General features: G+C 38.3%; 1 protein-coding gene across 4 annotated transcripts in view; it reads left to right on the top strand.

The window, feature by feature from the left end:
- The window catches only part of Dph6 (diphthamine biosynthesis 6), an 84,057-nt gene extending 58,860 nt beyond the window's left edge, over positions 1 to 25,197 (top strand). For 2 of the 4 annotated variants that reach the window (XM_090318640.1, XM_090318641.1), the window contains exons 6-9: positions 13,747 to 13,808; positions 17,001 to 17,095; positions 23,443 to 23,530; positions 24,638 to 25,197. In XM_090318640.1, coding sequence (XP_090174766.1) covers positions 13,747 to 13,808; positions 17,001 to 17,095; positions 23,443 to 23,530; positions 24,638 to 24,691 — 299 coding nt within the window. In that variant the 3' untranslated portion in view covers positions 24,692 to 25,197. The other 2 variants (XM_090318643.1, XM_090318642.1) reach the window with 2 other exon arrangements.
- The last annotated feature ends 387 nt before the right edge of the window (positions 25,198 to 25,584 follow it).

Here is a 25,584-nt window from a genome sequence, read left to right on the forward strand (position 1 = left end):
AAAAGAAAAGAAAACAAAAAACAGCAACAAAGGCAAAAGCTTCTTACTTCCATTTCCTGGAGCTCATTTGAACAAATACTATTTTATATGACCAAATGCACATAAGTATTATGCCTTTGTGTTCCTCTCCTAAGAATATCTTCCTTTGGTTTCACTCTGTGTGAATCCTAGAGACCTGTTTGATTTATCATGTCCCAGTGTATATTTTTTTTCTTTTACCATCCAGTATGTTTACTTGCAGATTTATAGGCACATTCTAGTTACCACACATGAGGGAACCTATACAACCTACATTTTTCCCCCCTTCCCTATCCTATTTCAGATAACCAAATATACATATACACAATATATCAGATAACAAGGTAAAATACTGTAACAATATGAGATAACCAAGGGACAGCAAAAGAAATGAGAAATAACATAGGACATTATGGACCAACAATCACACGTTGTATGGCTTTTGTTTCTATATCCTGGAGATCCTTTCATTTAATGTCATACTATATGACCTTATGTATCTAGGTTTTGCTCTATTGTAAACCTCTGCTAGGAGAGCCCAAGGTTTCTACTGATTATGACAAATGAGGGAAACCATGGAGCCTATACAACCTACATTTCTTTAGGTCAGTATTCTTAAAAGAAGAAATAAACACTAGAGGGAGCTCTCTTGAAGGAGACTGGTGGGACTTGACAAGCCTGTAATGACTGGACTAACAGAGTACTTGAGTTGGTGGGAGATTGTATCAGACAGCGAGGCTGGTAGGGAGCTTGTCCTCTTACTTAAGAAAGAGTGCTGAAAATGCCATGAGTGCTGGAAGTCACGCTAAGAGGAGCACCATCATTAACCTATAGTATGGTAAACTGTTACTGGACAGTTTGATTCTCCACAGCCTCGGGGATCACAGGTGAAAATGGGTATCTGTGTTCCTCAAGAAACATGCATCGAAATGGTACAGGTAAGGGAGAAACAATGTATTGTCCTGGAGGGACTGTGGCATAGTGACATCTAGAACCCAGTGCCTGTTAAAACCTGTACTGTGACACTTTGAGCCAAGTGAAGCTCAGAACTCTGACTGAACACCCATCTCAGGTCACTAAGCTGGATGCCATAAATATGGAAGTGCTTAAGAAAAGTTGTGTATTATGGGGGAAATAGACTGCCACTGTAATTCCAATTAACCTCCTGTGCTGATCTGGGCTAAAACCTGTGCAATATGACGTGAAGGTCCTGGATAGCTATTTTTTATGGTACTGGACCTTTACCCAGTTTGCTATGCTGTCACATTGTTTCTATTCTTGAAATTGCCATTGAAAAAGGCTAGTAAGAGGCTTGATTCTCTGATTTCAATAAGATTGGATAGGCCAGTCTTATTGTAAATATAATATTAAATATTTCTGAAGGTAGAATTTTCTGAGCAAATATTATACAAATGTGGAGGCTAGGCTAAAAGATAAGCTTTATGGCCAGGAGTTTGGCCTAGTCGAGTGGTAGAGTGTTTGCCGAGCATGCACAAAGACCCGGGTTTGATTTCTTGATACATGTCAGAAGTGGTGCTGCGGCTCAAGTGGTAGAACTCTAGCCTTGAGAAAACACAAGGATAGTGCTCAGGACCTGAGCCCAAGCCCAGAACTGGCAAAAAAATAAAAGATAAGCTTTAGAATTTAGTTTAAGACTGAATACAAAATGGGAAGTACAGTACTAAAGTAAGAGCTGGGAAGAGAAGAATCAAGATGACAATGTTTACTTACTGCATGTAAGTCATGATAATAATGTGTTCTGCTCCAGGGAACTCATGCTGGCATTCTGCATACTAATAGATAGAGATAAAAATTTGACAATATTGAAATACTCTCAGAATAACAATGGAAATACTGCCACTACTAATGTGATTTCTGAGAATTGCTGAGATTTTTTTGTTTATACTTTCAGAATTTTATCTTGTTAGTTTTTTTTTTCCTTCAGTGCACTATCTGGTTCTTTCCCTTCCCGTAATGTATTCCCTTTGTTTCAACAACTCCTGCTTCCCCACTATTATAGTAAGGCTCCTTTCTACTTTCCAGCTGTGATCACTTCCTTTCTGGTAGAATCTGTATTGTTCTAAGAGCTCTGTTACTCACATGAGCCTGAAAACCCTATCTAGAAGGGTAGTGATGCTTACAGGACACTCCACTTCTTCTGTGGTGTATTCCCCGCTTTGACGATTTAAAACATCGTACAAGTTTTTTCCTCTCATTTCATATGCTTCTATCCTTTCTCTTTAACCAGAGGACCCTTGGCTTAATTTTGGTTATCCTTCACTAGAAAAGTTTAAGCTTCATTTAAGCAGCATATGTTTAACAGGTAAATCCTATTTTTTAAAATCAATTCATTTACAAACTAACAAGGTTAAACTTGCTCTAAGATTCAGGTCCACATTAAACAACTGAATTTTTTTCCCTTTGGTCTCCCCATAGAAACCAGACTTCGTTTGCTTTTCTGTCCATAATATTCAGCACTACTAAAGTATTATTGTTCATTACAGAAATCCTTTTAAATTGAATTCTGTTGAATTAGTTGATGTGATTAATTTATTTGCAGTTTTCAGATACACATCTTTTGTGTGAAGACATCAGGCTCTGTGTATATAAGGATGTGTCTGTAAAAAGTATAAACCAGATGACTTAACTACTCAAACAAGTGGACCTAATATGACATTAATAAGCCAGTATCAACATGTGAGAAAGCCTGACTGGCATGTGACATTATTTCTTTATCTAACCATTTTTGCTCTTCCAAACAAGTATTTTAATGCATACTTAAATGTGTTGCTGATTAAATTTATTGATGACACAAAAGTTACTAGACTCGCTAATACTTTTAATAATAGAGTCATAATACTAAAACATGTCAGTTGGATGAATCTAGGAACTGTATCTTTCCAGGTAAAATTGAATGCTTGTATAATGATACACAATATATATGACATAAAATATGTGTATTTATGTGCATATTTACATATATATTTATATATTATATATTATATAGTAATATGTGATTATATATCTAGAAAAAATACATTTAATACCAGATAACATGTAATAAATGTATTTACAATATAAAATACAATATATGACAGCAACATAGTATATGATATGCATATGTGCCTGTGTGTACGTATGTTAATAATATGTCAGCATGTATAGATTGTGTGTATATAATATGAACATGCTAAGCCTATTATACAGATATGTATACATATATTATTGGCATATTATAGGCACTAGCACTTTGTTTCTGTGTGTAGGGAAGTCCTTGGGCTTAAACTCAGAGCCTACGTATTGTCACTGAGCTTTTTTGTCCAAGGCTAACATGCTACTACTTCAGCTATATAGCTTCACTACTGGCTTTATTGTGATTAATTTGAAATACTCAAGGATTTTCCTGCCATGCTAGCTCTGAACCCCAGTCCCCATGTCTCAGATGTCTGAGTAATGAGGAGTACAGGAGTGAGTTGCCATCCTTTGGCATGGCACTTGATTTTTAAGGAAATTTTAGGCTTAGTTTGGGTAAGTGGTGCTTTCTGCCACAGAAGCTATATAGACCAGAAAGGCTACATAGCACGTTAATATGGAATGCTGTGTTTTCATATGAGCCTGTTCATTAAGAAGATTATAGCTATAGTAACTTGAGAAAAAAAAAGCATTATAAAAACAAATCTGGTATTTGTAGGAAAAAAAAAAAACCTGAGAGAGTAAAAATGACAGTGTGTTAGCAACACATACCTCCAGAAAGTATTAATATAGAAAAGCTAAAATTTCAATGATTTTCCATGCTTTGACATATTTCCTACCATCAACAGACATTATTTTTTCACAACGGGGGAAAAAATAACAAGAAAGAGAACACAGACACAAGTACTGTTGAGGGAGAGGAGAGTGACCATAACGATGACAGGACAGCGGTGGCTGCCCACTGCTGTGGGGCTGTGAGGGGTTCCTGCGCCTTCCCCGAAGACAGGCAGAAGGCTGGCAGGCCAAGGAGAACATGAATCTGTACCGCAGACTCCAGTGTTGCAGGCAACTCTCTGCCACTCTTTGTGGATTCAGAGAACAAATCTGAGAGCAGGAATTTGCACGGTGGCTTCTGTGGTTTTGTCTAGGAACTCTCAATCACTTGGAGCCCTGGGCTCTTGTGTGGGCTGGCTTTCTCCCTGTAATATGTGTTCCTTTATGCTGAGAGTCAGGTTTTCAAAGGTTATAGAATAGGGCTGGCTGCATACTGTGTAGAGAAAAATCCCATCCTCTTCTGTCTCTGGCTCCACTGGATAATTTCAGAAGACACTGACTATGAAGGTAGTCGTGGAAACACTGTGAAAAGTAATCAGGGGAAAGCATATATTATTCAACAAACATATTGTTCAAAGGAAACAACCTCATTTGGATCTATCAAAATCAGCTTTAGTAAATTGCTACTATAGTTTTTATTACTATCTGATGCACACTAGAGAACTTAAGGTCCAAGTGCAGCTCTCAGATTCTGTTTCATGAGTAAAATTTGTTAGTTGCTTACTTTGATTGCCTGCCAATCTAGTCATTCCCTTCCTTGCGATTGCTATGCCTCTGTCTATAGTAAAATGCATCTGTATTTAATATGAAAGCAGTCTTCTCATCTATAGTCTTCTGTACTTCTAACATACATATATACATCTGTATATGTACGATAGATAGATAGATAGATAGATAGATAGATAGATAGATAGATAGACAGACAGATAGATAGATACAGAAATTGATATAACATTACAAATCCTTAGTTCAGGGTTAAGGAAGGAAGAGAAATTGTCCCTGAAACTTTGTTTTCATTATCTAGCAATTTTACAGTTAATGACAGAAGTTTCTCTTGTGGCCTCTCCTTCTGAAGATGGTGCTTATTTATTTTCCCCAACAGTCTCATGTGACCTTGTTAAAAGCTTCATGCAATTCCCAGATAAATTACATTTACTGGTTTACTTCTGTCTAGTATTTTATTGACATTTCCAGATAAGTTTAATAGGATGGAGAGAAACAGTGTTCTCTTTATGGACTCAGCAGGCGACTTGACCTAGCAGGTCAGCCTCATTCCGAGGCTGAAGGAAGGTAGTTTTAATTAGGCTTCCATCAGCTTCCCCATTATAAACAAGAGATCTTACAGTCTTTAATTCTACAGGTCTTAGTGTTATTTATTGTTTTCTTTCCTGAAGAAGAAGTCCATATTAGCAAAAACATGCTCTAGCAATGGTTGGTAATTTTCTGACACATTACATATCATCATCTGTAGCTCAACTATTTCACACTTTATTTCCTTCAGGAACTCTCAGTTGAATACCATCTGGCCATGGTGATTTATTGCTGTAGAATCTCTCCAGTTGCTCTATCATTTCCTCGTGGGAGATTGCTCTCTGCTCCTGCCCCACTGGCTTTGCTCAGAAAGTGCCCTTGGAATGGTCCTTTCCACACTCTCCTGCTCAGTAAAGGTCGATGCAGAACAAAACTGAACTGAGCTGAACTAACTCCCCCGCTGCTTCTCTTCTTCCATCCATGTTGCTGTCAGGGTTCCAGATTCTCACCTTGCTTCTTTAGCCCTTGCTTTTTTGTCTTTTTTTTTTTTTCAGATACACAGTTTTCCTGACACACATTTTGACAGCTAAGTTTTATAAATGTCATAGGGTATTTTAGATGCTATCAACATTTTCATAAATGTCTCCATGGAATTGTTTCCAGATATTTTGAATGTGTCTGTGGATTTTTTTTTAATCTGTCAGGTAATCTTACAATATACATTTCCCTTCTAGCTCTCATCCATATCACTGCCCAGCTGCCTGGACTGTTCTTGTACTCTGCTTCCCTCTTAAAAGTATGCTAACTAGATTCTTCTACAGATGCTTAATGGATACTGTAAAGGCTCACCTTAGGTTAACATTCAAGACTCCCTTCCTAATTAGAACATGTGCTTTAATTGTGCAGTATTTCCAATTGCTTACTTCCACTCCTACACGTTCTCACCTGTGGTAGTTTCTGTACATCTCCTTAATCTGATTCCTTTCTCATAACTGCCCGGATAAGCTAAGATAGAGCATTGCTAATTACTGCTTCCACACATAGTGCTCTTCTGTCACTCATTTGGATAATAATGGACATAATTAAAACCATTCATTGTAATAGCCCTCCTGGAAAAAGAATGCTGAACACTAAAGGTTAAAGGCAGTCTGTTATTCTTTCACATTCTATAGCTAACATTTTTTATACCTGAACTTAGTTCAAATGATTATTTTGTTAAAAAAGATAACTTAATATGCTTTCAAGTATAGTTAATTATGATTTAAAAGTATTCTATTTTCCTTCAGAGCCATTTAGCACAGTTTTTAAACTTATAACTCAAGAATTAAAACTTCAGAAGATCAAAGTTTTAAAATATAAGAAACAAAATCAAGAATTAAATATGAATTTTTGAGTACGTTTGATAAGAGTCACTCCTTTCATTTTAAATACAAATGCTAGCAGGCACAGAGCCATCCTAGACCAAATAGAGTCCCCAGTTCTCAGTGTGTAGCAAAGACCACAGAACAGAGAGGGCAGGAGGGGAGGAAATACCAGCTGTTGCTCTCAAATCTCTTCTTCTACATCCTCTTTCACCAAGACTATGGAAGCACCCATTTTATTTATTTGCCCCGTGCCCATCCTGCTTCCCCATGAGTAAGTGAACTGTAGCTAGAATGATCTTCTCAAAAGTCAAGTTACAGTATCTTAACTTGTTATCTGATATATAGTATATATGTTTATTTGATGAGGGAGGGAAGTGGGGACAAAAACATGAGAAAGGGTAGCAATGTTTGTGAAGTAATGCACCTTCTATTAATTACAATAAAAATACATTTTTAAAAAGTTAAACTGGAGTGTGTGGCACTCCACTTATATTTCTCCAGTCTTCTCTGTGGCAACCCTTTCAATAATACCTCAAAATGAAATACAGACATTGCAGATCTGGCTTTGGCTAGTTTTTAGCTTCAGCTTCTCTCCTTTCAAACATTCTCTACTCTACTCCTAAGGAGGTACTTTTTGTTTCTAGTAGTTGATAGCTTAAACCTAGTAAGAAAGATTTTATGGACTTTTTTTTTTTTTTGCCAGTCCTGGGTCTTGAACTCAGGAACTGAGCACTGTCCTTAGGCTTTCCTCAAGACTAGCGCTCTACCACTTGAGTCATAGTATCACTTCTGGCTTTTTCTGTGTATTGATACAGAGGAATCAAACCCAGGGCTTCATGCATGCTAGGCAAGCACTCTACCACTAGGCCAAACTCCCAGCCCTTACAGGAATTTAAAAAAAATAATAAAGTTGAACTTGAAAAGTTTTGTATTCTGTAAAAGATACACGTTTATTTTATTTTTTAGTTTTTTATGTTCTAAAAAACCATATAGCATTTTAATGGTAGGAGAGGACACTGAGCTGTCATTTGTAAAGTATTGATTGTCATTAACTGCATACTTATACTGAAGGTGACACTATTTATTTCAAGTATGCCTTAGACCTTGGGATTATGTGCCTGAGTATGAACATGCTTTGTGTTGCTTATGCTGAGACAAAGGCCAGTTCATAGATTTCAAAAGGAAACCATATGTTGAAATGAGTCTTCACACAGCCTCTATAAATAGTAAGCATTTGATAGTCTAATAGAAAATACAGAAAGAGAAATTAAGTCCTTTCGCAGTTAGACACTTTGAAATATGTGAGTGTGTCTTTGTTTTGGAGATTATATAATTACTTTTTTTCCTTATTTGTTTTATGGTTGTTGGTTTTTTGTCTTGTTTTGGTTTGGTTTTTTGCCAGTCCTTGTACTTGAACTCAGAGCCTGGGCACTGTCATTGGTCTTTTTAAAGGCTATTACTCTACCACTTGAGCCATAGCACCACTTCCTGCTTTTTCTGTATATGTGGCACCAGGGAATTGAACCCCGGGCTTTGTGTATGCTAGGCAAGCACTCTACCACTAAGCTGTGCTCCCAGCCCCTCCTTATTTTTATGTAATTTTTTTGTCTCCTGATTCTAACATTCTGAATTAGATAATAATGGTATGTAAAATGTCTGGGAAGAAACAAATTTGTCGGATGTTGGTTGTTCACTCCTTTAACCCTTTAGCTTCTCAGAAAGGCTAAGATCTGAGAACCACAGTTGAAAGGCAGCCCAAGCAGATAAATCTGAGAGAGTCTTATCAACAAGCCAGAAGTAGAGCTAAGGCTTAAGTGGTAGAGTGCCAGCCTTGAGTGAAGAAGCCAAATGAGAGTGCAAGGTCCTGGGTTTAAGCCTAGTATTGTCTGCTGGCTTCGGTGAGCAGCGAGCTTGGTGGAGAAGGGAAAGATCTCAGGCTGGGCTCCTGCCTGCTCCGGGATTGATCAAGACTTAGAAGCAGACCAGCAGTTACTTCTCAGAGCCACCCCGCATTTTTTCTCTTACTACCCACTGACTTTACAGTGAAGTTTGGCTACAGAAGTTGGGATGCGAACATGATTTGTTTTATTTTATTCTGTTACAGATAGCATCACCAACCATGCTGTGATATTTCTCTCATCATATATTGGGCTGTCATGAAGAAATAAACCTTCACTTGATTTCATGACAGTGGATAATGAATTGACAATATAACTCAGTTGAGAAGTTGAAAATAATGGGGCATAACATTGCAGGGTTAACATTTATTCATAGATGATGCAATTAAATAAAACAGGCATTAACTTCAAGGTCAGTCAGTAAAGTAATAAAATTGAATATTTTAATTGAATTGTAATTGCTTCCCATTGATACATGCAAGTAAAGTAAAATAGATGTCAGCTCTGCAAATTATGGTTCTTCCTCCTAATTAATTTCTTAATTCTGCATGGAGTTATCCAGTGCCTAGGTCTTGTTGTAGGTTTATTCATCCACCCAGCTTTCATCAAAGAATATCTGTAAGACATGATTAAATGACTAGATGTCAGAATTTACAGTAAATCTTATTCTGTAGTTGGAGAAAAATCTCATTAGGAACTTAAAATAACTTATATGTTTAAGTGAAAGTATACCCCAAAGATAACCACGTCTGGTACCCTGGAAATACAGGAAAGGATAGGGGAAACATTAGGGCTCCTTGGTACAGGTCAAAACTTTCTAAGAAATGATGCAGAATCATACCAGGTCAAAGAAAGGCTGGGATATTATTATTATTATTATTATTATTATTATTATTATTGTATTAAACTGAGGATTTTCTGCATTGTAAAGGACATAACTAGAAAGAAAAATAGCCCACAGAATGGAAGATCTTTACTAGCTGTGCATCAGGTAAGAGCCTCTTATCTAACATATACTTAGAACTCAAAAAATTAACCCCCCTCCAAAAAAACTCATAGAAACAATAACCCAATTAGTAAATGGGCTTAAAAACTTAAGAGAGAGACTTTGAAGAGGAAGAAGAAAAAATGACCACCAGACATTTGGAGATGCACATTATCTCTGGCCATAAAAGAAAGGCAAGTCAAAGCTATATTGAGATTACACCTCACCCCAGTTAGAACGGCTACTCTCAAGAACATAAATAATCACAGATGCTAGCAGGGATATGGCCAAAAGGGAATGCTCCTACATTGTTGATGGGAATGTAAATTCATTCAGCCACACTGAAGAGCAGTACGGAAGTTTCTCAAAAGACTATACATAGAGCTTCCCTGTGACCCAGCAATCCCACTCTTGGGCATCAATCCCTTTGACCACAGATGAGGTCAGACTGGCGTCACCAGCACAGCCATGTTCTTTGCAGCATTGTTTGCCATGGCTAAGATATGAAATCAACCCAAACGCCCCCTTCAGTGGACAAATAGATCAAGAAAGGTGAGACATATATAGTAATTATATATAATATACAATTATATGTTATACATAGTATATATTATACATTACTATATATGGTTAATAAAACCATATATATTAACCATATATAGTAATGTACTGTATACTACATATAATGGAATTCTATGTGTTCATAAAAAAGAATGGCATCTCACCATTCATAAGGAAGAAATTATATTAAGCTAAGTAAGCCAGACCCAAAGAAACATAGAGAGTATGATTTCACTTATTTGTGATTAGAATGTGCCTATAAATCTATAACTAAGCCCAATAGATAGTAAAAAGCAAAAAGTTAACACTTGGACATGACAAATTAAACAGGACTCTAAACATTCCCACAGTGAGACCAAAAGAAGATGTTTTTAGGAGGAGATCACAAGGGCCCAATAGCTATGTGCATATGGTCATATGAAATGAACTCCAAGAAACAGAAACAGGAGGTTTTATTCTTTTTGTGGTGCTTTCTTTTTTTCTTCTTTGGCTATTTTTTCCCCTTTTTTTCCCTTTTTATTTCTGTGCCTTTTGTCTTTTATGTAAGTTTATCTTATTTGGGGAGGGCAAGGGAAGCACAGAACTATGGGACAGAGGATGAATTAATTCAGCAATGATATTCATTAGACACTATGTTGAAAATGAACTATATAACTTGGGTGGGGAGAGGGGAGTCCAGAGGGAGAATCTTGGGAGAAAATGAAGGGATGACACTGTTCAAAAGAAATAATAATCAGTACCTGACATATATAACTGTATATCACTTTTACAAAAATAAAATAAAATAGTATTTGCATGTAAAAAGTTGAGGTAACCACATCTGGGGTCCTATGGAATATTTTCTTTATCATTAATGTTAGTACTTATTGGTGATATTGATATCAATATAACTGCATGTGATTGTTTCAATGTTTGTAAGTTTTGTAGGTGATAGTCTCACAACTGTCAACTGTAGACACCCAGTTGATTGGGTACAAATGGAATAAGTTAAGATTTTAGTGACTCCTTGTCGTGTACATACATAATCTAGGCTTTGCTAGGTAATAGACACTTGAAAGGAATGATCAAAAACAAGAGTCTGGCCTAGTGGTAGAGTGCTTGCCTAGCATGCACAAAGACCAGGGTTCAATTCCACAGTACCACATACGTAGAAAAAAGCCAGAAGTGGTGCTGTGGCTCAAGTGATAGAGCTCTAGCCTTGAGAAAGCTCAAGGACAGTGCTCAGGCCCTGAGTTCAAGCCAGGACTGGGGGGAAAAAAACAAACAAACAAGAGTTATCTGTAAAGAACTAGAATAAATTGAAGATTTTAGATTAAGTTAAATTGCATTTGAAAATGTCACGAGCTACTGTGCCTTTTTCATAGAGCGTTTTTAGTATAACATAGTTTCACATAAAATAAAACTGGAAATAGGTCATTACAAAGATTAAGAGAAAGACTTTTCAAATTATAATGACTTTGCAGCAGGTCAATATTGTAGGTTTTATTTAGAGCATAGAACATATCTTCAGACTGATTTTGCATTTAACCTTTTAAATAGCTATTCCTTAAAGCTCAAAAGCAGAAGAAATGTATGAGATAAATTAAAAGTTACTGGGGTGTAATTTTATATTCATATACTTTAAAATAATTTTATGGAATAATTCCATAAACTCATTAAAGGATTAATGTTAGTATGTCATCAACACGAGTTAGTTATGCTTAGAAATGTAAATTGATTCTTCTTGTTGGTAAACAAATTAAACTGAGCAGTAATTTAGGTTTGTCACACATTTTAGCTCAAACAGTGACTGGATTAAAGATGTTTGAGTCTTTTTAAAACAAAAATTAAAAACAATTCAATGATAAATACATTGATGGCCTGCCCCATTTTCAGTTATGAAGAATCTTGAAGGTCAGCATTTTCTGCAAATATCAGTTAAAACTTTGTGAAACCAAAATACCTAGAGTAAAATACTAATATCTTAAAGATGTATAATTATGTGCTATAAGTATTTTCACATTAAATTATTTTTCCATATCCTTGGTGTAAAATGTAAGTGAGTGTTTTGTTCCAATTAGGGAAATAACAGCAAAAATTATAAAGACTATAGATATAGTAGTAAAATGTAAATAATCATTGTTATTTGAAAATTCATTCTCAAATTAAAAATTGGATTTAAAAATTATGTTTTAAGGTAATTTTCTCAGTTATAGAGAATTAGGGAAGATCATGTCTCCCCTGCAGAGAGACAGACATTGAGTGTGTCCCATGAGGAACCTGTATGTGCCTGTGTGTACTTGCATGCCTGTGTGGGGGGGCATTCGTGTGCTCACACCCAGTACCAAGGCTTCAACTCAGCCTGATCACTGTCCCTGAGCTACTTTGCTCAAGGCTAGCACTCTGTCCCTTGAGCCACAGCTCCACTTCTGGCTTCTTGGTGGTTAATTAGAGTTAGAATTCTCCTGGACTTTCCTGGTAGGGCTGGTTTTGAAATATGATCCTTAGAGTGCAACCTCCTGAGAAGCTAGGGTTTCAGGCATGAGCCACTGGCACCCAGCTTTAGAATCACTTTTTTAAGCATTTCATTAGAAGTAATCATGCATTCAGAATAAACTATTGTGATGTGAAAAATAACCAACTAGAAAATTTAGAAATGAGGGAAAACAAAACAAAACATTTGGGTGAAGGAACCAGCAAAAGGGAGAATGCATGAAGGAGATAAAAGGGAGAGTAAGTATTACACCCAAAGGCAGCAGAGATAGAATAAACAAATCGAGAGAATGATTTAAAACTGTAAGAGTTGATTGAAGAATTGCAGTGCTGTGTAACAGAAAATGATATCTAGATTTAAAGAAGCATATGAGTTTTGAGATTGAAAGGACTTGTTAGATGCTATGAAGCACACATAAAAATAAACAGACGCCTAGGGTGACTGCATAAGTTACAGGACTTCATAGCTATATTGAAAATTGTACAGTCTAGCATAAATAAAATAAGGATTTTTTTATGCTTCTATCTGTAAACATTGTTAGGTGGATAGCATGTTCTCATTAGGAGCAACAAATGCTTAAAGCCAGGATTAGAGCTAAACTTTGCTGTAGTGAGAATAACTTATTTAAGTGAAGCTGAAACTGTGTGTGTGTGTGTATGTATACATATCTAAAAGGAAATTGTTTCTTTCATAACTGGCGGAGGCCTGGAGTGTTTATTTTTCCTGTCAGGTTATCCTTAGTATATGAAAAGACTTTGTATTGTTCATACTGTACTCAGACGTGTATGTAAGTCCTGCTTTTATGTTACTTGAAATCTTTTTTGGAGCTCATGAACAACAATGATTTTTCAAACTTGTTAATGTCTTTACAATACTAAGTGGTCATTGAAATGAAATGTCATTTACTGTGATAATGCTATTATTTGTGTTCATATGCTACTTTGCTATTAGGTTGAATTGATTACATGGGCATAACAATTTCCCTTGTATTTTCTCATTTTTTATTGAGAAATTTGAAGGTTTTACTTAAATAGGGATAAACTAGAACCAAATTTACATACTGTTATCTTTGAGTAAAATAAGCTATAAAATAAAATACCAAGGGTTTAAGTTTCCTGTCTTTGAAATTACACAGTTTTCCATGCTCATGACAATTCCTCAATGAGGAAGAGTAGATTGAATAATACAGATGCAGTTTGGTTGTCATAGGAGCAAGAAAACCAGTTATACACAGGGAAATACTACCTAGCAAAGGACATTTTACCTTAGAATCAGTACAACTGCAGATACACACATTGGTTTCCAAGGTGAAAAAAGCTGAGGGAGGGGGAATAGTCTTCAAAGTTCCAATCTGACAATTACCTACAAAAGTTTAACTTTTCTTGACAGGGTTAGATCCAGATAAGCATCTTGGTAAAACCCTGAATGAAATGGAGCCTTATCTCTTAGAGGTAAGAATTTATATGAGTTTTGAAAACATTTGGCATCCAAGGGAGGAAAAAAATAGTCATATGGCTGTAATGATTGTTTGGGTTTTTTTTTTGCCAGTCCTGAGCTTGAGCTCAGGGCCTGAGCACTGTCCTTGGACTTTCTCAAGGTCAGAGCTCTACCACTTGAACCTCAGCACCACTTCTGGCTTTTTCTATGTATGTGGTACCGAGGAATCAAACCCAGGTCTTTGTGCATGCTAGGCAAGCACTCTACCATTAGGCCAAACTCCCAGCCTGTGGCTGTAATGATTATAAAAATTACTTTTATTTTAGAAAAATCCAAATACATTTAGTATATGTTTTATGGAGATTTGAACATCCAGTGTTTATGAAAACAGATTTACAATCAAAAATATTTTTCCTAGTCTGTTGACTGAAGTGTATACGTAAAGTACCTAAAAGAAAATTGATCTGGGTCCGGGAGTTTGGCCTAGTGGTTAAAGTGCTTGCCTAGCATGCACGAAGACCCGGGTTTGATTCCTCCGTACCACATACATAGAAAAAAGCCGGAAGTGGTGCTGAGGCTCAAGTGGTAGAGCTCTAGCCTTTAGAGAGCTTAAGGACAGGGCTCAGGCCCTGAGCTCAAGCCCAGGACTGGCAAAAAGCAAAAGAAACTTGGTCTGTCAGAAAATTTGCTTTAATTAAAATGAGTATTGGGTACCATATAAAAAGTACTACTCTACAGTATCTCAGGACCTCTGTGGTGTGATATTTTGCCATCAGAAACAGCAACAGAAACATCCTTTGAAGATCTAATCTGATCTCTTTTACCAGTTGGAAGTTCATTTGCTAAGTAGTGAAAAAATTATACCAGGTTTCAGATGACCCAGATCTTTATCCTTGTCAAATCCTGAATGTACACTACACGTAAAGAAATATTCTGTTCTTTTCATTTACTCTTTTCTGTTAATTGTATTGTATTTGATTAGTCTTGGAAGGCAAATGTTAGGTTTTGTATAGCAAATGCTTCATTAACTAAAGGAGGGTAATTATACCATGTGGAGTTATTTCTCAGTCGAGATGGCAAAAAATCACTCTGCTTCTATGAAAGAACTGCACTTCTCACAAGCCATTATTTTCTGCCATGTCCCTAACTTATTGGTTCTGTGTCTAGCCATTGTTAATGCTATTGTAATGATATAGCGGCTATATACAAATGCTGAAGAATTCCTGAAATAGTTCCTTATTTCATTAAGCATTAGTAAGTGCTTAGAGTGAACCAGTTAGATGGCAAAGACTGAAAGAGAAATGAGACAGAATATGTCTGGTTTCTAGATGATTTGATGTGTACTTGAATTGATCTGTAAATTGATCTGTGATTGCTTTCGAGTGTTCTTCTGACAGGATTGTTCTCAGCCCTGGTTTGGTGGCCGCCAAGTCTGTTCACTACCCCCAGACTAAATTTAGCTTTTAACGAAGCAATTAAACAAAGGGCCTGGGGCATGGCTCAAGTGGTGGAGCACTTGCCATCATGCCTAAGAAGCTGCAAGAGAGAAACAGACTGATGTGGGGGGTAGGGAATCCCAGAAAGAAAGTTTTTTGGCAAAGGAATTTCTTGTAGTTTACCTCCAAATTCTGACTCACTTCAAGTTCAGAATGCAAGTTCATATTTCAAACATGTAGAGAGCTTCTTTGTGGAAAAGCCAGTAAGTAGCTTGATTATAGGTAACAGCAAAGAACTCTTATTTCTTCCAGGCACCGCTGGCTCACACCTATAATCCTAGCTACTCAGGAGGCTAAGAAGCTAGGATTCTAAGACACTAAAAACTCCCCACTTCTTTTTGCTTCTAGAATATAGGTCTCTTGAGCTTTCATTTTCCATTGTGCCTCCAAAATGTTGTTTGCAAAATCCAAATGCAGTCAGGTCAATGTTCTGCTTTTTAAAAGCTCTCTATCCATTCTCCCAGATGTGAGGACTATGACAGTGTGGTGTGAGAAGCCTCAACAGCCTAGCCTCCAGAGGCCCCTCACTGCTTTCTCACCTAGTCAACTCCAGCAGCACCACACTGGAGTGTTTACTACCCTCTGTGTGCTCTGTACAACTCACCACAGGGAACCTTCCTCCCTCCCCCTGTCTCCTGGCTGCATGCCTCCCCTTTTCTGACAGACTCCTCTTTCAGCTCCTTAGCTTAAGTTTTACTTTGAGAAGCCTTTTGAGTTCTTTTTAAGTATTTCCCGATTTGTATTTAGCAGAGTCTGCTCATGAGTCTGCTCAAACAACCATGACCTCTTACTGTCATTACTCCTTTAATTTTTTTCTCTGTCCTTCCAAACAATAAACTGTTGTGTGCAAGCACATAGTAGTTAAGATTGAATGGATTCACAATAGTAGCCTAACTTTAAAAAAAAAAACAAACCAAGCAAGTATGCAACTATGCATGTAAAATCCAAGACTTGGGAACTCGTTCCAGCAGTGGTATGAATAGACCATGGGTCACCAGGACATGGGTCAGGAAGGAGTTACAGGCAGGCAAAGTTGTGACATTCAAAATGAAGGAAATTGACGTGGCGTGGGCGCTGAAAAATCTGTGTCTGGTGACGTGCCATGTAAGCGTTGCACAGTACTGCACTACTGGGGCATCAGCCCGTGAGACACTGTTTCTAACACTGGAACTGTTCCAGTAGTGTGGCTTACAGTGCATGCAAACCAGAGACTTCTGTTTTCTTCCTTGCTTCCTTCCTTTAAACTTCACCTTTTTTCAGACTCACACCTTTCTAGGCATTTATAGCTTTGATGATAATATCCTGGAAGCTGTCTTATTACCCTTCAGCCTATGATAACCATGTACGTGACTTCATTTTCTTCACAGGCCTAAGGAAAGACCGTAGGGTTCTCCAGAAACAATACATTATTTGTCAGTGGGCAGGAAAGCATGTCAATATCTATTGTCTCAAATACTACATAGAAATTTACTTTCCTCTGGATCTAAAGATAGTATCCTAAAAATGTGTAGTCATAAGTTTTGTCATTTTTAAGAAAATTTAATGGATTCAGTATCCATTGCACATTTTGAGATGACTTTTAAAACCATGTTTTAGGCGTGAAGGTGAATACTTTTCTGTTGTAATCTGTTGGAGTCATCACCTATGTGGGATAGGAATATCTTGGGTTTAGTTTTCAGTTTTTCCTCTTTGGTTGTTTCTCATGTGCAGCTTTCTAAGAAGTATGGAGCCCATGTGTGTGGGGAAGGTGGAGAATATGAGACATTCACTTTGGATTGCCCTCTATTTAAGAAGAAAATCGTTGTGTAAGATATCATTTTGGCATTTCTCTTAAATTTATGAAATAGAAGCAACTTAACGTTTAGCAGGAGGTAATCTTTGTTGGGAGAAAAAGAACAGGTCCTCCAAGTTCACAAACACTCAATTTGTTTAATACCAGGGAAGTCATCCGAGCCCTTAAATCAATACCAGCCCGGAGAGGCCTGTGGAGAAGGCTGTAAACTTTGTGGAATTGCACTTTGGTTCACTCACTGATTATGGGCTGCAGTAAAACTGATACCTGTACACTGACACTTTTTAGCCTTTCATAAAGTGTAAATTGCCTGTATTATTTATCTTTCATTATGGCTAGGTTTGATAAACTGCCACATCAGTAGCCTGTGGGCTCCAGTAACTCTTTTTTTTTTTGCCAGTCCTGGGCTTGAGCTCAGGGCCTGAGCACTGTCCTTGGACTTTCTCAAGGCTAGAGCTCTACCACTGGAGCCTCAGCACCACTTCTGGCTTTTTTCTATGTATGTGGTATCAAGGAATTAAACCCGGGTCTTCGTGCATGCTAGGCAAGCACTCAACCACTAGGCCAAACTCCTGGCCCTGGGTTCCATTAACTCTTATCCTCTTTCTCCCTTCTCTTGGTTTTAATAAAATAGAATGGTAATACTAGACATTCAGTTGTTTGGGGTTATTTTTACGTATAAACTTTGTTTTGGGTTTTTTTGTTTGTTTGTTTGGTGTCCATCCTGGCCTAGGTACTGTCCCTGAGCTTTTGTACTCAAAGTTAGCTCTCTACCATTTTGAGGCACAGCTCCACTTCCAGCTTAAACCTTGTTTTATAAACAGTCTCAATTTATGATAAGTCGTGTGATTATGTATCATGAATGGTTAAAATTAGTAGACAGAAAATAGTGTTTAGTATGTTGTGTTATTATCTATATTTCCACTCATATGCTAATACACTATTATATTTGGTTTTCTTATGCCCCTCAGAGTCTTGAAAGATATTGTCAAAACGATGCTTGGCTGAATGTTGAATTTTTCTAGTAGGAACCCTTGAATTCTTTGTGCATGCTAATAAAAAGGAAGTAATCTAAGAAAAGATAATTCTAGTGAATATTCTAAAAAGACTATGTTTATTTAGCAAAACATGGCCAGATATGGTCAGTACTCTGGTCACTGTCCCTGCCCTCTTGCTTCTTTCATGGTCTCCTAACTCTTTTGCTGTTAATAATCCACATAAAAATAACTTGGTATATTTTTCACAAGCACCTATTTTTTCCAGAGGATTCTACTGGGCACTCGTGATGGTAATAGCTTCCGCCTTTACAGGAGTGGGAAGAGGACTTATCTGATTGTAATTATGTTACAGCATAGTAAAGATTTAGAGTCCTGAGTTCACAGACAGTAGGTATTCCTTCTGGCAGGGGTGATCACAAAATGATGGTGGGTGAAGTATGTCTGGGGCGTGTCTTCTAATGAATTTGCATGGCAGGGGAAGTTATATACCTTGGATGTAGTTACCTGTTAAGATGTGACGAGCAGCAATGGAAAAGCACAACAGTAATATGGAAAGTACAAGAATCATACTGTACCTGTTTACATGAGAAATTGGACCCCTGCAGTACCACGAAGCCTTATACTCAAGAATTAGAAAGCACGGTGCACTTCATCACCAAGTCCTGCTTGTCATAGCACTTGGACATGGAAAACGAGTCCTTTCCAATCTCGTCATTTTGTAGGCATAAACACGTGAGCCTGTTGTGGAGCCAGTGGCATGAGGGAAATTCAAGATGGGGATACTAGTCTAAAATCACTCATAGATCCCAACACACTGATGGTTGGTGACCTAAGCACACCACTGTTGCCTCTAGCTGGGTCAACCCGGCAAAAACTCCAAGAAAAACCCTCAGAATGGAACAAGTGCGTAGACATCTGCAGAATATTTCGCCCAGCAGCCCTCAGAATATGCGTACTTCTCACAGCACATAGTAGAGTACGTTTGAGGTCACAAAGCAAATCTGGGCAAACTCAGAAATACTGAAGTTGTTTCCTGCATTCTCCCAGACCACAGCAGAATAAAATGAGAGTTCAACACCAGAAGTCACCAGAGAAAATTCTGTAACACGTGGAAACTGAACAACACATTGCTACATCACCAGTGGGTCACTGAAGGAAGAGATCAGAAAGGAAATTCAAACATTTATGATATTTAACAAAATGCACACACACAAAATAGCAGCTTCTCTGGGACACATCAGAAGAAAATTTATAGCTCTTGAGTATCTGTCTACATCAACAAATGGCAAAATCTCAAGCCAACAATTTAATGATGCACTGTAAGCCCCTTAAAAATGAGCAAACCCCAATCCAGTAGATGGAAACAAGTTAAATCAGAATTAAGTGAAATAAAAATATACCAAAAAGTCTCTTTTCCTCCTGGAGGAGTTCATTTCATTTCTCTTTGAAATAAAAACAAATTTCATTTGAACTAGATATCAGAAATAGATATCTTAGGCCAGGAGTGTGGCCTAGTGGTAGAGTGCTCACCTAGCATGCAGGAAGCCCTGGATTCAATTCCTCCCTACCACATACATAGAAAATGCCAGAAGTGGTACTGTGGCTTAAGTGGTAGAGCAAAAGGAGCCTTGAGCAAAAGAAGCTCAGGGACAGTGGCCAGGCCCTGAGTTCAAGTGCCAGAACTGGGACAAAAAGAAAAGGAATAGGTATCTTAATAGTCAGATCCTAACTGTGGAAGACCACTAGTTAAATCAAAAGCAACCAAAGTTTTTATGTTTGCCTGAAACTGAAATCTAAATGATGGGTTCCACCATTATTAATGATCTAATACAATAGTTACAGGGCTTATTTAATTGCATAATGCAGAAGACCATCTCGGCCTGCACAACTCATCGGTGCGCAGTTCTGGAAGGGACAGTGGCATTCACCCAGAGCGTCACATTTACTGCATGTGACACAGGCATGGGGTGGACACTAGTTTTTAGAGAGGAACTGTTATGAATTTAGTGTAAGACATTCTATGTAAGCCAAGATACACCCCAACCTATAACCTTGATCACTATGACCCCTTTCATCATTCAAACATACTGTGACGTGGCAGATCATTTTTTTAATTAGAAATGAGTACTTCTGGTTTATTATGAAATACATTTTGTGTGAATTAGATTCCAATTAGCATTTTTGAAATCTTGTAAGAAAAACTGGTATAGTAGTCTTTGTCCAGAAGTAATTTTAAAATTTCCTACATGTAACATTTTATGGTTCACTTCTCATCTCAATTAATATGTAAAATCACTACCTTTAAAATATACTTTTTAGATCAGAAAATGGATGTTATATTCCTGACAGCTCTGATAAAAAGAATTTCATCTTAACTTTTAATTGTCCTGATAACAGGACAATTATACATTTCCAAAGCAAAAGCCCACTTCCTCTGTGTGTGTGTGTGTGTGTATCAGAAATAAACCAAACGGCTAATAATAAAAGTGGTTTTCTTTCCTTTGAATAGTGATGTGAATAGTTGAGTTTCCTTTGGCTGCTTAGGTCTGGGGTCCTCCCTGATAGAACTACTGCCTGCAAAATAGATGGATAGATGAACTAGAATGAAGAGAGGAAGAATCAAAGGATGGTGTCTCATAGCTAAAACACTGTACATTTAACTTCTACTTTTCTAACATGTTTATCCTTTCTGCCACTCAAGATATGACTTGATTTAGGACACCAAAATATAGCATTTCACCAAAAGAATGAAGCACATCCGTTCTCCCTCAACTAGGACTTTATTAACTATTCTATACTGAAAACTTTAGAATTATTAACCTTTGCTTCTACTTGCTGCAGATGTAAATGGAGTAGTTAGTACAGATGTGTACACAAATGTGTATGTATGCGATATGCATGTATGAAATTGAATTGAAAAATTGGTGGGTAATTCCAAAAATATCATTAGTATATAAAAACCAGGATACTTAACAAAGCTTTACCGTAGTTACTTATTTAACAGATGTTGGGTAAATACCACACATTGTACTCTGCACCAGGATGTGGCAGAGTGGCAGAAGGATGACTAACACTGATCCTTGCTACACGACTATAATGCTGCTTGTACCTGCCACATGATTATAATTATGTTTGTACCTGCAGAACTAAAGCACACGAAGCACACGATAACTAGCACTTGATGTGGGTGCCAGGGAAGACTTCCCAAGAAGCACAGTTGAAGTGTTTGTGACAGTCAGTGTGAGTCCATAGAGAACACTGTGTACATTTCAGTCACACAGAGATAATGTGTTTGAGCAGGAGAGGTAAGCAATGCCCCTGCCCTAACCTAGCATAGTTGTCTTTTAGAGAAGAAACAACAAAGACTGTGTCTACATCTCTAAAAATAGTACTGTTGTTTTGCTTTAGCGGAGCTCATGCCTCAGGAGCCTGGCATGAGCAAGGAAGGCTGCGTTGACGTTCAGAGTTGAGTGAACCCAGTGCAGCAATCAAAGGACACATAGGCAGGCTCTTGGGATGGAGAAGTCCTGCTGGCACAAGAGCAGTAACTGTATTGTCTTCATAGGAAAAGAAAGCAACAGTCCACTGAGCATTGTGTCTGAGTCATAGTCATCTTAGGAAGTTCAAGTAGATTCTGGTTTTAGGACTCAGATAAATCTGACGCAAACAGAGATCAGGCACCGTAGAAAATTGAACTTCATGTGATAGTTTATAAAAGAGAATACCGAGTGATAGGAGCACTATTCTGAGTGAAACTAAAAATTCCGATTTAACATCTAGTGTTTCCCAGTTGACTCGAGTTATATAATGAACGAAGCTATGTCAGTCATTTACACATCATGCATGTAGTAGAATCTGGAAAAAATCATCTGTCATCTTCATTCCAAACTCAGAACTTGTGTCAGTTAAGTAAGGTATTTGCTATCCTCCTTATTTTTTGCTGGGATAGCTGACTTGAGGGCCTGAGCCCCTTACTTCTGAGATCCAGTGTGGATCCAGCTTGATGATGCTGCTGGGATGAGGCATCACTGAAGCTCAGAGTCAGTTTCCAGGGCCGAGGCCGGGAACAGAGAGACTGAAGTTTAAGAATGAGATTGAGAATTGGAGCCAAGATCTAAATCCAATCACTCAGTCATGATAGGACCAAAGCAGACAACTTAGAACGTGGAGAAACAACAAATTTGGGGTCGTGGGCCAAGGGGCAGGCAGCAAGCAACATGGACGTCCTCGAGCCATCTTCTCCTGCTTGGCCCCGCACCGTGGGCAGCAGCAGCCTGTGAAATCGAGTCTGTGTATCTTCTTTGGGTAACTGTCGGCGGTTCTGGTCCTGCCCTACGTTGCTTTCCATTCAGGATCGAAGATGGCTTCTTTAGCGTTCCTTTTCCTGGTCACTAAAAAGGTACATATTTGATGCTAAAAGTTCATTGGGTGTTTCCAATAATCAAACATACCCTTTTTACTCGTTTTTCCAATAGAAAGTAAACATTTTGCCAATGAGAACTTAGTATGTTATGGTCAAGTACTTTGAAATTTTTTCTATTACTACTAAAATACTTTTAAATCATGAAAAATGGTTCAGATATTTTTTCACTGGTGGAAAAGTCAAAGTAAGGATTTTCATGATGTTTTATAACGATCAAATACTTAACCGTATTTATGTAAATAACTGAACTACTTCATGAGCCATTAAATAAATATGAGGAATTTTTATTTTTCAGTTTTTTGGGAAACACACTTTCCTAGTAAACAACAATAAAAGTAGTTATTAGAGCTTCATACCTAAGCTTAGTTTTTGCTGTGTGTTTTACAGGATATCTTTGGTAAAGCTTGAGTTAAGTTGCATGGGTCCATATGGTGACAGTGAGCCTCTCATACCATTTACCTGAATGTGGTAGTTAGTGCAACAGTTTTAATAGCAGTAACACTGAAATAGGTAAAGTTCAACTGGAACTTAAAACCATCACCAATAGTGGTTTTGTAATTGACAGTTGAGGTGTGTGTGTGTGTGTGTGTGTGTGTGAAACATTGAATTAATTTCATCTTGAAAAATGAAAAGAAGCTGGGAGTTTAGCCCATAGCAAGCAAATGTGTGAAAAACAAATTGAAAAGGAATTAAGTCTCAGAAATTGTTTGGAGAGCTTTGAATGAATTGAAGTGTTTAATTATGTGTCCTTCAGAAGATTGCTTGAAAGTTCGGTGTCCTCGGTAGTAGGTGTTGAATTGGTATTTGGATGCAAGGTCCTCACTGTAGACTGTGCCCGGGGCAGGGAGTACTGCGTGGAGATGCCTGCTGTTGGTGGCAGGAGGCGCTTCCTGTATCGCCTATCACAGATAAGTGCATTGTAAGTTACCTGTGTTTCAGGGACTCCGCGGAAGTGGTCATCCACTCGGCTGATGCATTTGCGCCTGTGGCCTACCTACGCTTCTTAGAGGCACACCTGGAAGACAAGGCAAGTAAGCTCAGAAAGCAACTGCTCCACATACCCGCAGGTCTGCACACTGACCCTGCATGCGCGCTCCACATACCCGCAGGTCTGCACACTGACCCTGCATGCGCGCTCCACATACCCGCAGGTCTGCACACTGACCCTGCATGCGCGCTCCACATACCCGCAGGTCTGCACACTGACCCTGTACAGCTCTTCCTCAGTGGCTACCAGGTTTACACATGCTTCTGGTTTTGAGAGTTCTGTGTGATAGAAAGACTGCGTTTCCAAAGAGCAGTCAGGTCTGTTGAAAAGGGAAGAGTTGATACTGAGATGGGTGAGAAGACAAGGGAAAGCATACAACCTAATGTGCACAACCAATAGAGGAAAGATTTGATGTGGGGTTGACTCTTCATCACATGGTTAATAGGAGAAAGGGCAGGGTGGGGCGGGGCAGGCAAGCTGGTATGAAAAGATCCCACGGGACAGATAGGCAGTGAGGTACAGGAGAAAGCATAAGAGTAAACCAAAAGACTAGTGAAGATACTTAGTTGAAGTACATGACAATCAAGAGACAGAAGCGTAGCTAGTTAGAGGAATCTTCGTATCGGTGAACATCTGGATTAGGCCCTCACTCATTTACGTTTGTCCTAGAAAGGCTAGGTGGCAGTAGGTCTGTCAGTGAGCGAGTGGTGGGGGGCCCCTCAGTCTGTCATGATGTTGCACACATCTTGAGGCACACTCCGGATTATGTTCACATGACCTAGGGTCTGAGGGACCGAGAGGATCAGCAAGGATTCTCCAAGGGTAGGACAAGAATCTCAGGTGAGATTTTCATGATACAGAGTACTTACTCCAGGAGAATTATGATGAGCAGGACAGTAAATAGGTCGTTAAAATGGACTAAAAGTTGAGGATTGGTGGCCTTGGTTCCATTAGAGCTGAATACCCTCAGGATGAAGTCGCAGTGTCTGAACATCTTTGAGAGGCCCTGAAAGGATCCTTGATATTCTGACACCATGCACACAGGCGGGCCCGGTGTGCCACCAGCCTTCGCAGTCCATTTGCTGCGTGCACATGGCCGTGGGACACGGTTGAGGTGTGATGCATTTTCCTTTCTTTTTCTTTTAGGTGTCTGCTGTTCCTGACAACTACAAAACATCCAGTGATATACACAATTCATGAAAATGACACCACGTTTTTAAGTTATTATGCCAAACTTTTCCCATTCCCTTTTTTTTTTTACTTAGAAAATTACACCTTTTTCAGGACAAGATTAATGGAAACTATTGATTAATTGTGTGACCAACGATAGTTTATTTATTTATAGTGACAACTTTCTTTGGATTTTCCCTTTCTCTTTATTTAACACATACTCTCTATGGCCGCTTTCTGGTATGTGTCTCTTTAGTTTCCTTTTACTCTTGCCCAGCCCTCGTTTGTGTGCCATTTCTTTCAGAACTCTTCCTTGTACCTGTGTCTAGCAGTTACATCAGGATGAAGAGTAATCCAATATAGAAATGAATGAAAAAGTGATCACCTAATCAATGTACTCTATTGAGTGTCAATTTTGTGTTTAACATACGCGTGGTTCATGGGTTTCAGCATTCCTTGCCAATCAGGAAGAATGTACTGTAACTTTTCCTGTTCCTGTTAGAAGTGATTTTTAATAAAGCAGTTTAATAATCTTACCGAATTTGGTTTCATGAGTAGCTTCTGATTCCCAGCAAAATTGAGTAGAAAGCGCAGTGCCTTCTCCTCAAGGACCCTCCCTTCCTCTACAGAAGCACAGCCCTTCCCCACCAGCATCAGAAGTCTGTGGTCTACATTACCGATCGCGTTGGCGTTTTGTATTCCATGGGATGTGGCCGTGTCTAGTGATATGCATTCACAGTTGTAGTATCACACAACATACCTGGGTCTAAAACGCTCGGTGCTCTCCTTATGCATTCCGCGCTTTACATGATCCCCTGGCAGTCTTTGTTCGCTTTTCTAACTCGGTAGTTTTACCCTTTCTGGAATGTCAGGGGAGTTGAAATCATACAGTGTGTGGCCCTTGCAGATTAGCTTTGTTCCAC

Source organism: Megascapheus bottae, chromosome 25, assembly GCF_031878675.1.
Source record: "Megascapheus bottae isolate mThoBot1 chromosome 25, mThoBot2.hap1, whole genome shotgun sequence".
In the NCBI taxonomy this organism is placed as follows: domain Eukaryota; kingdom Metazoa; phylum Chordata; class Mammalia; order Rodentia; family Geomyidae; genus Megascapheus; species Megascapheus bottae.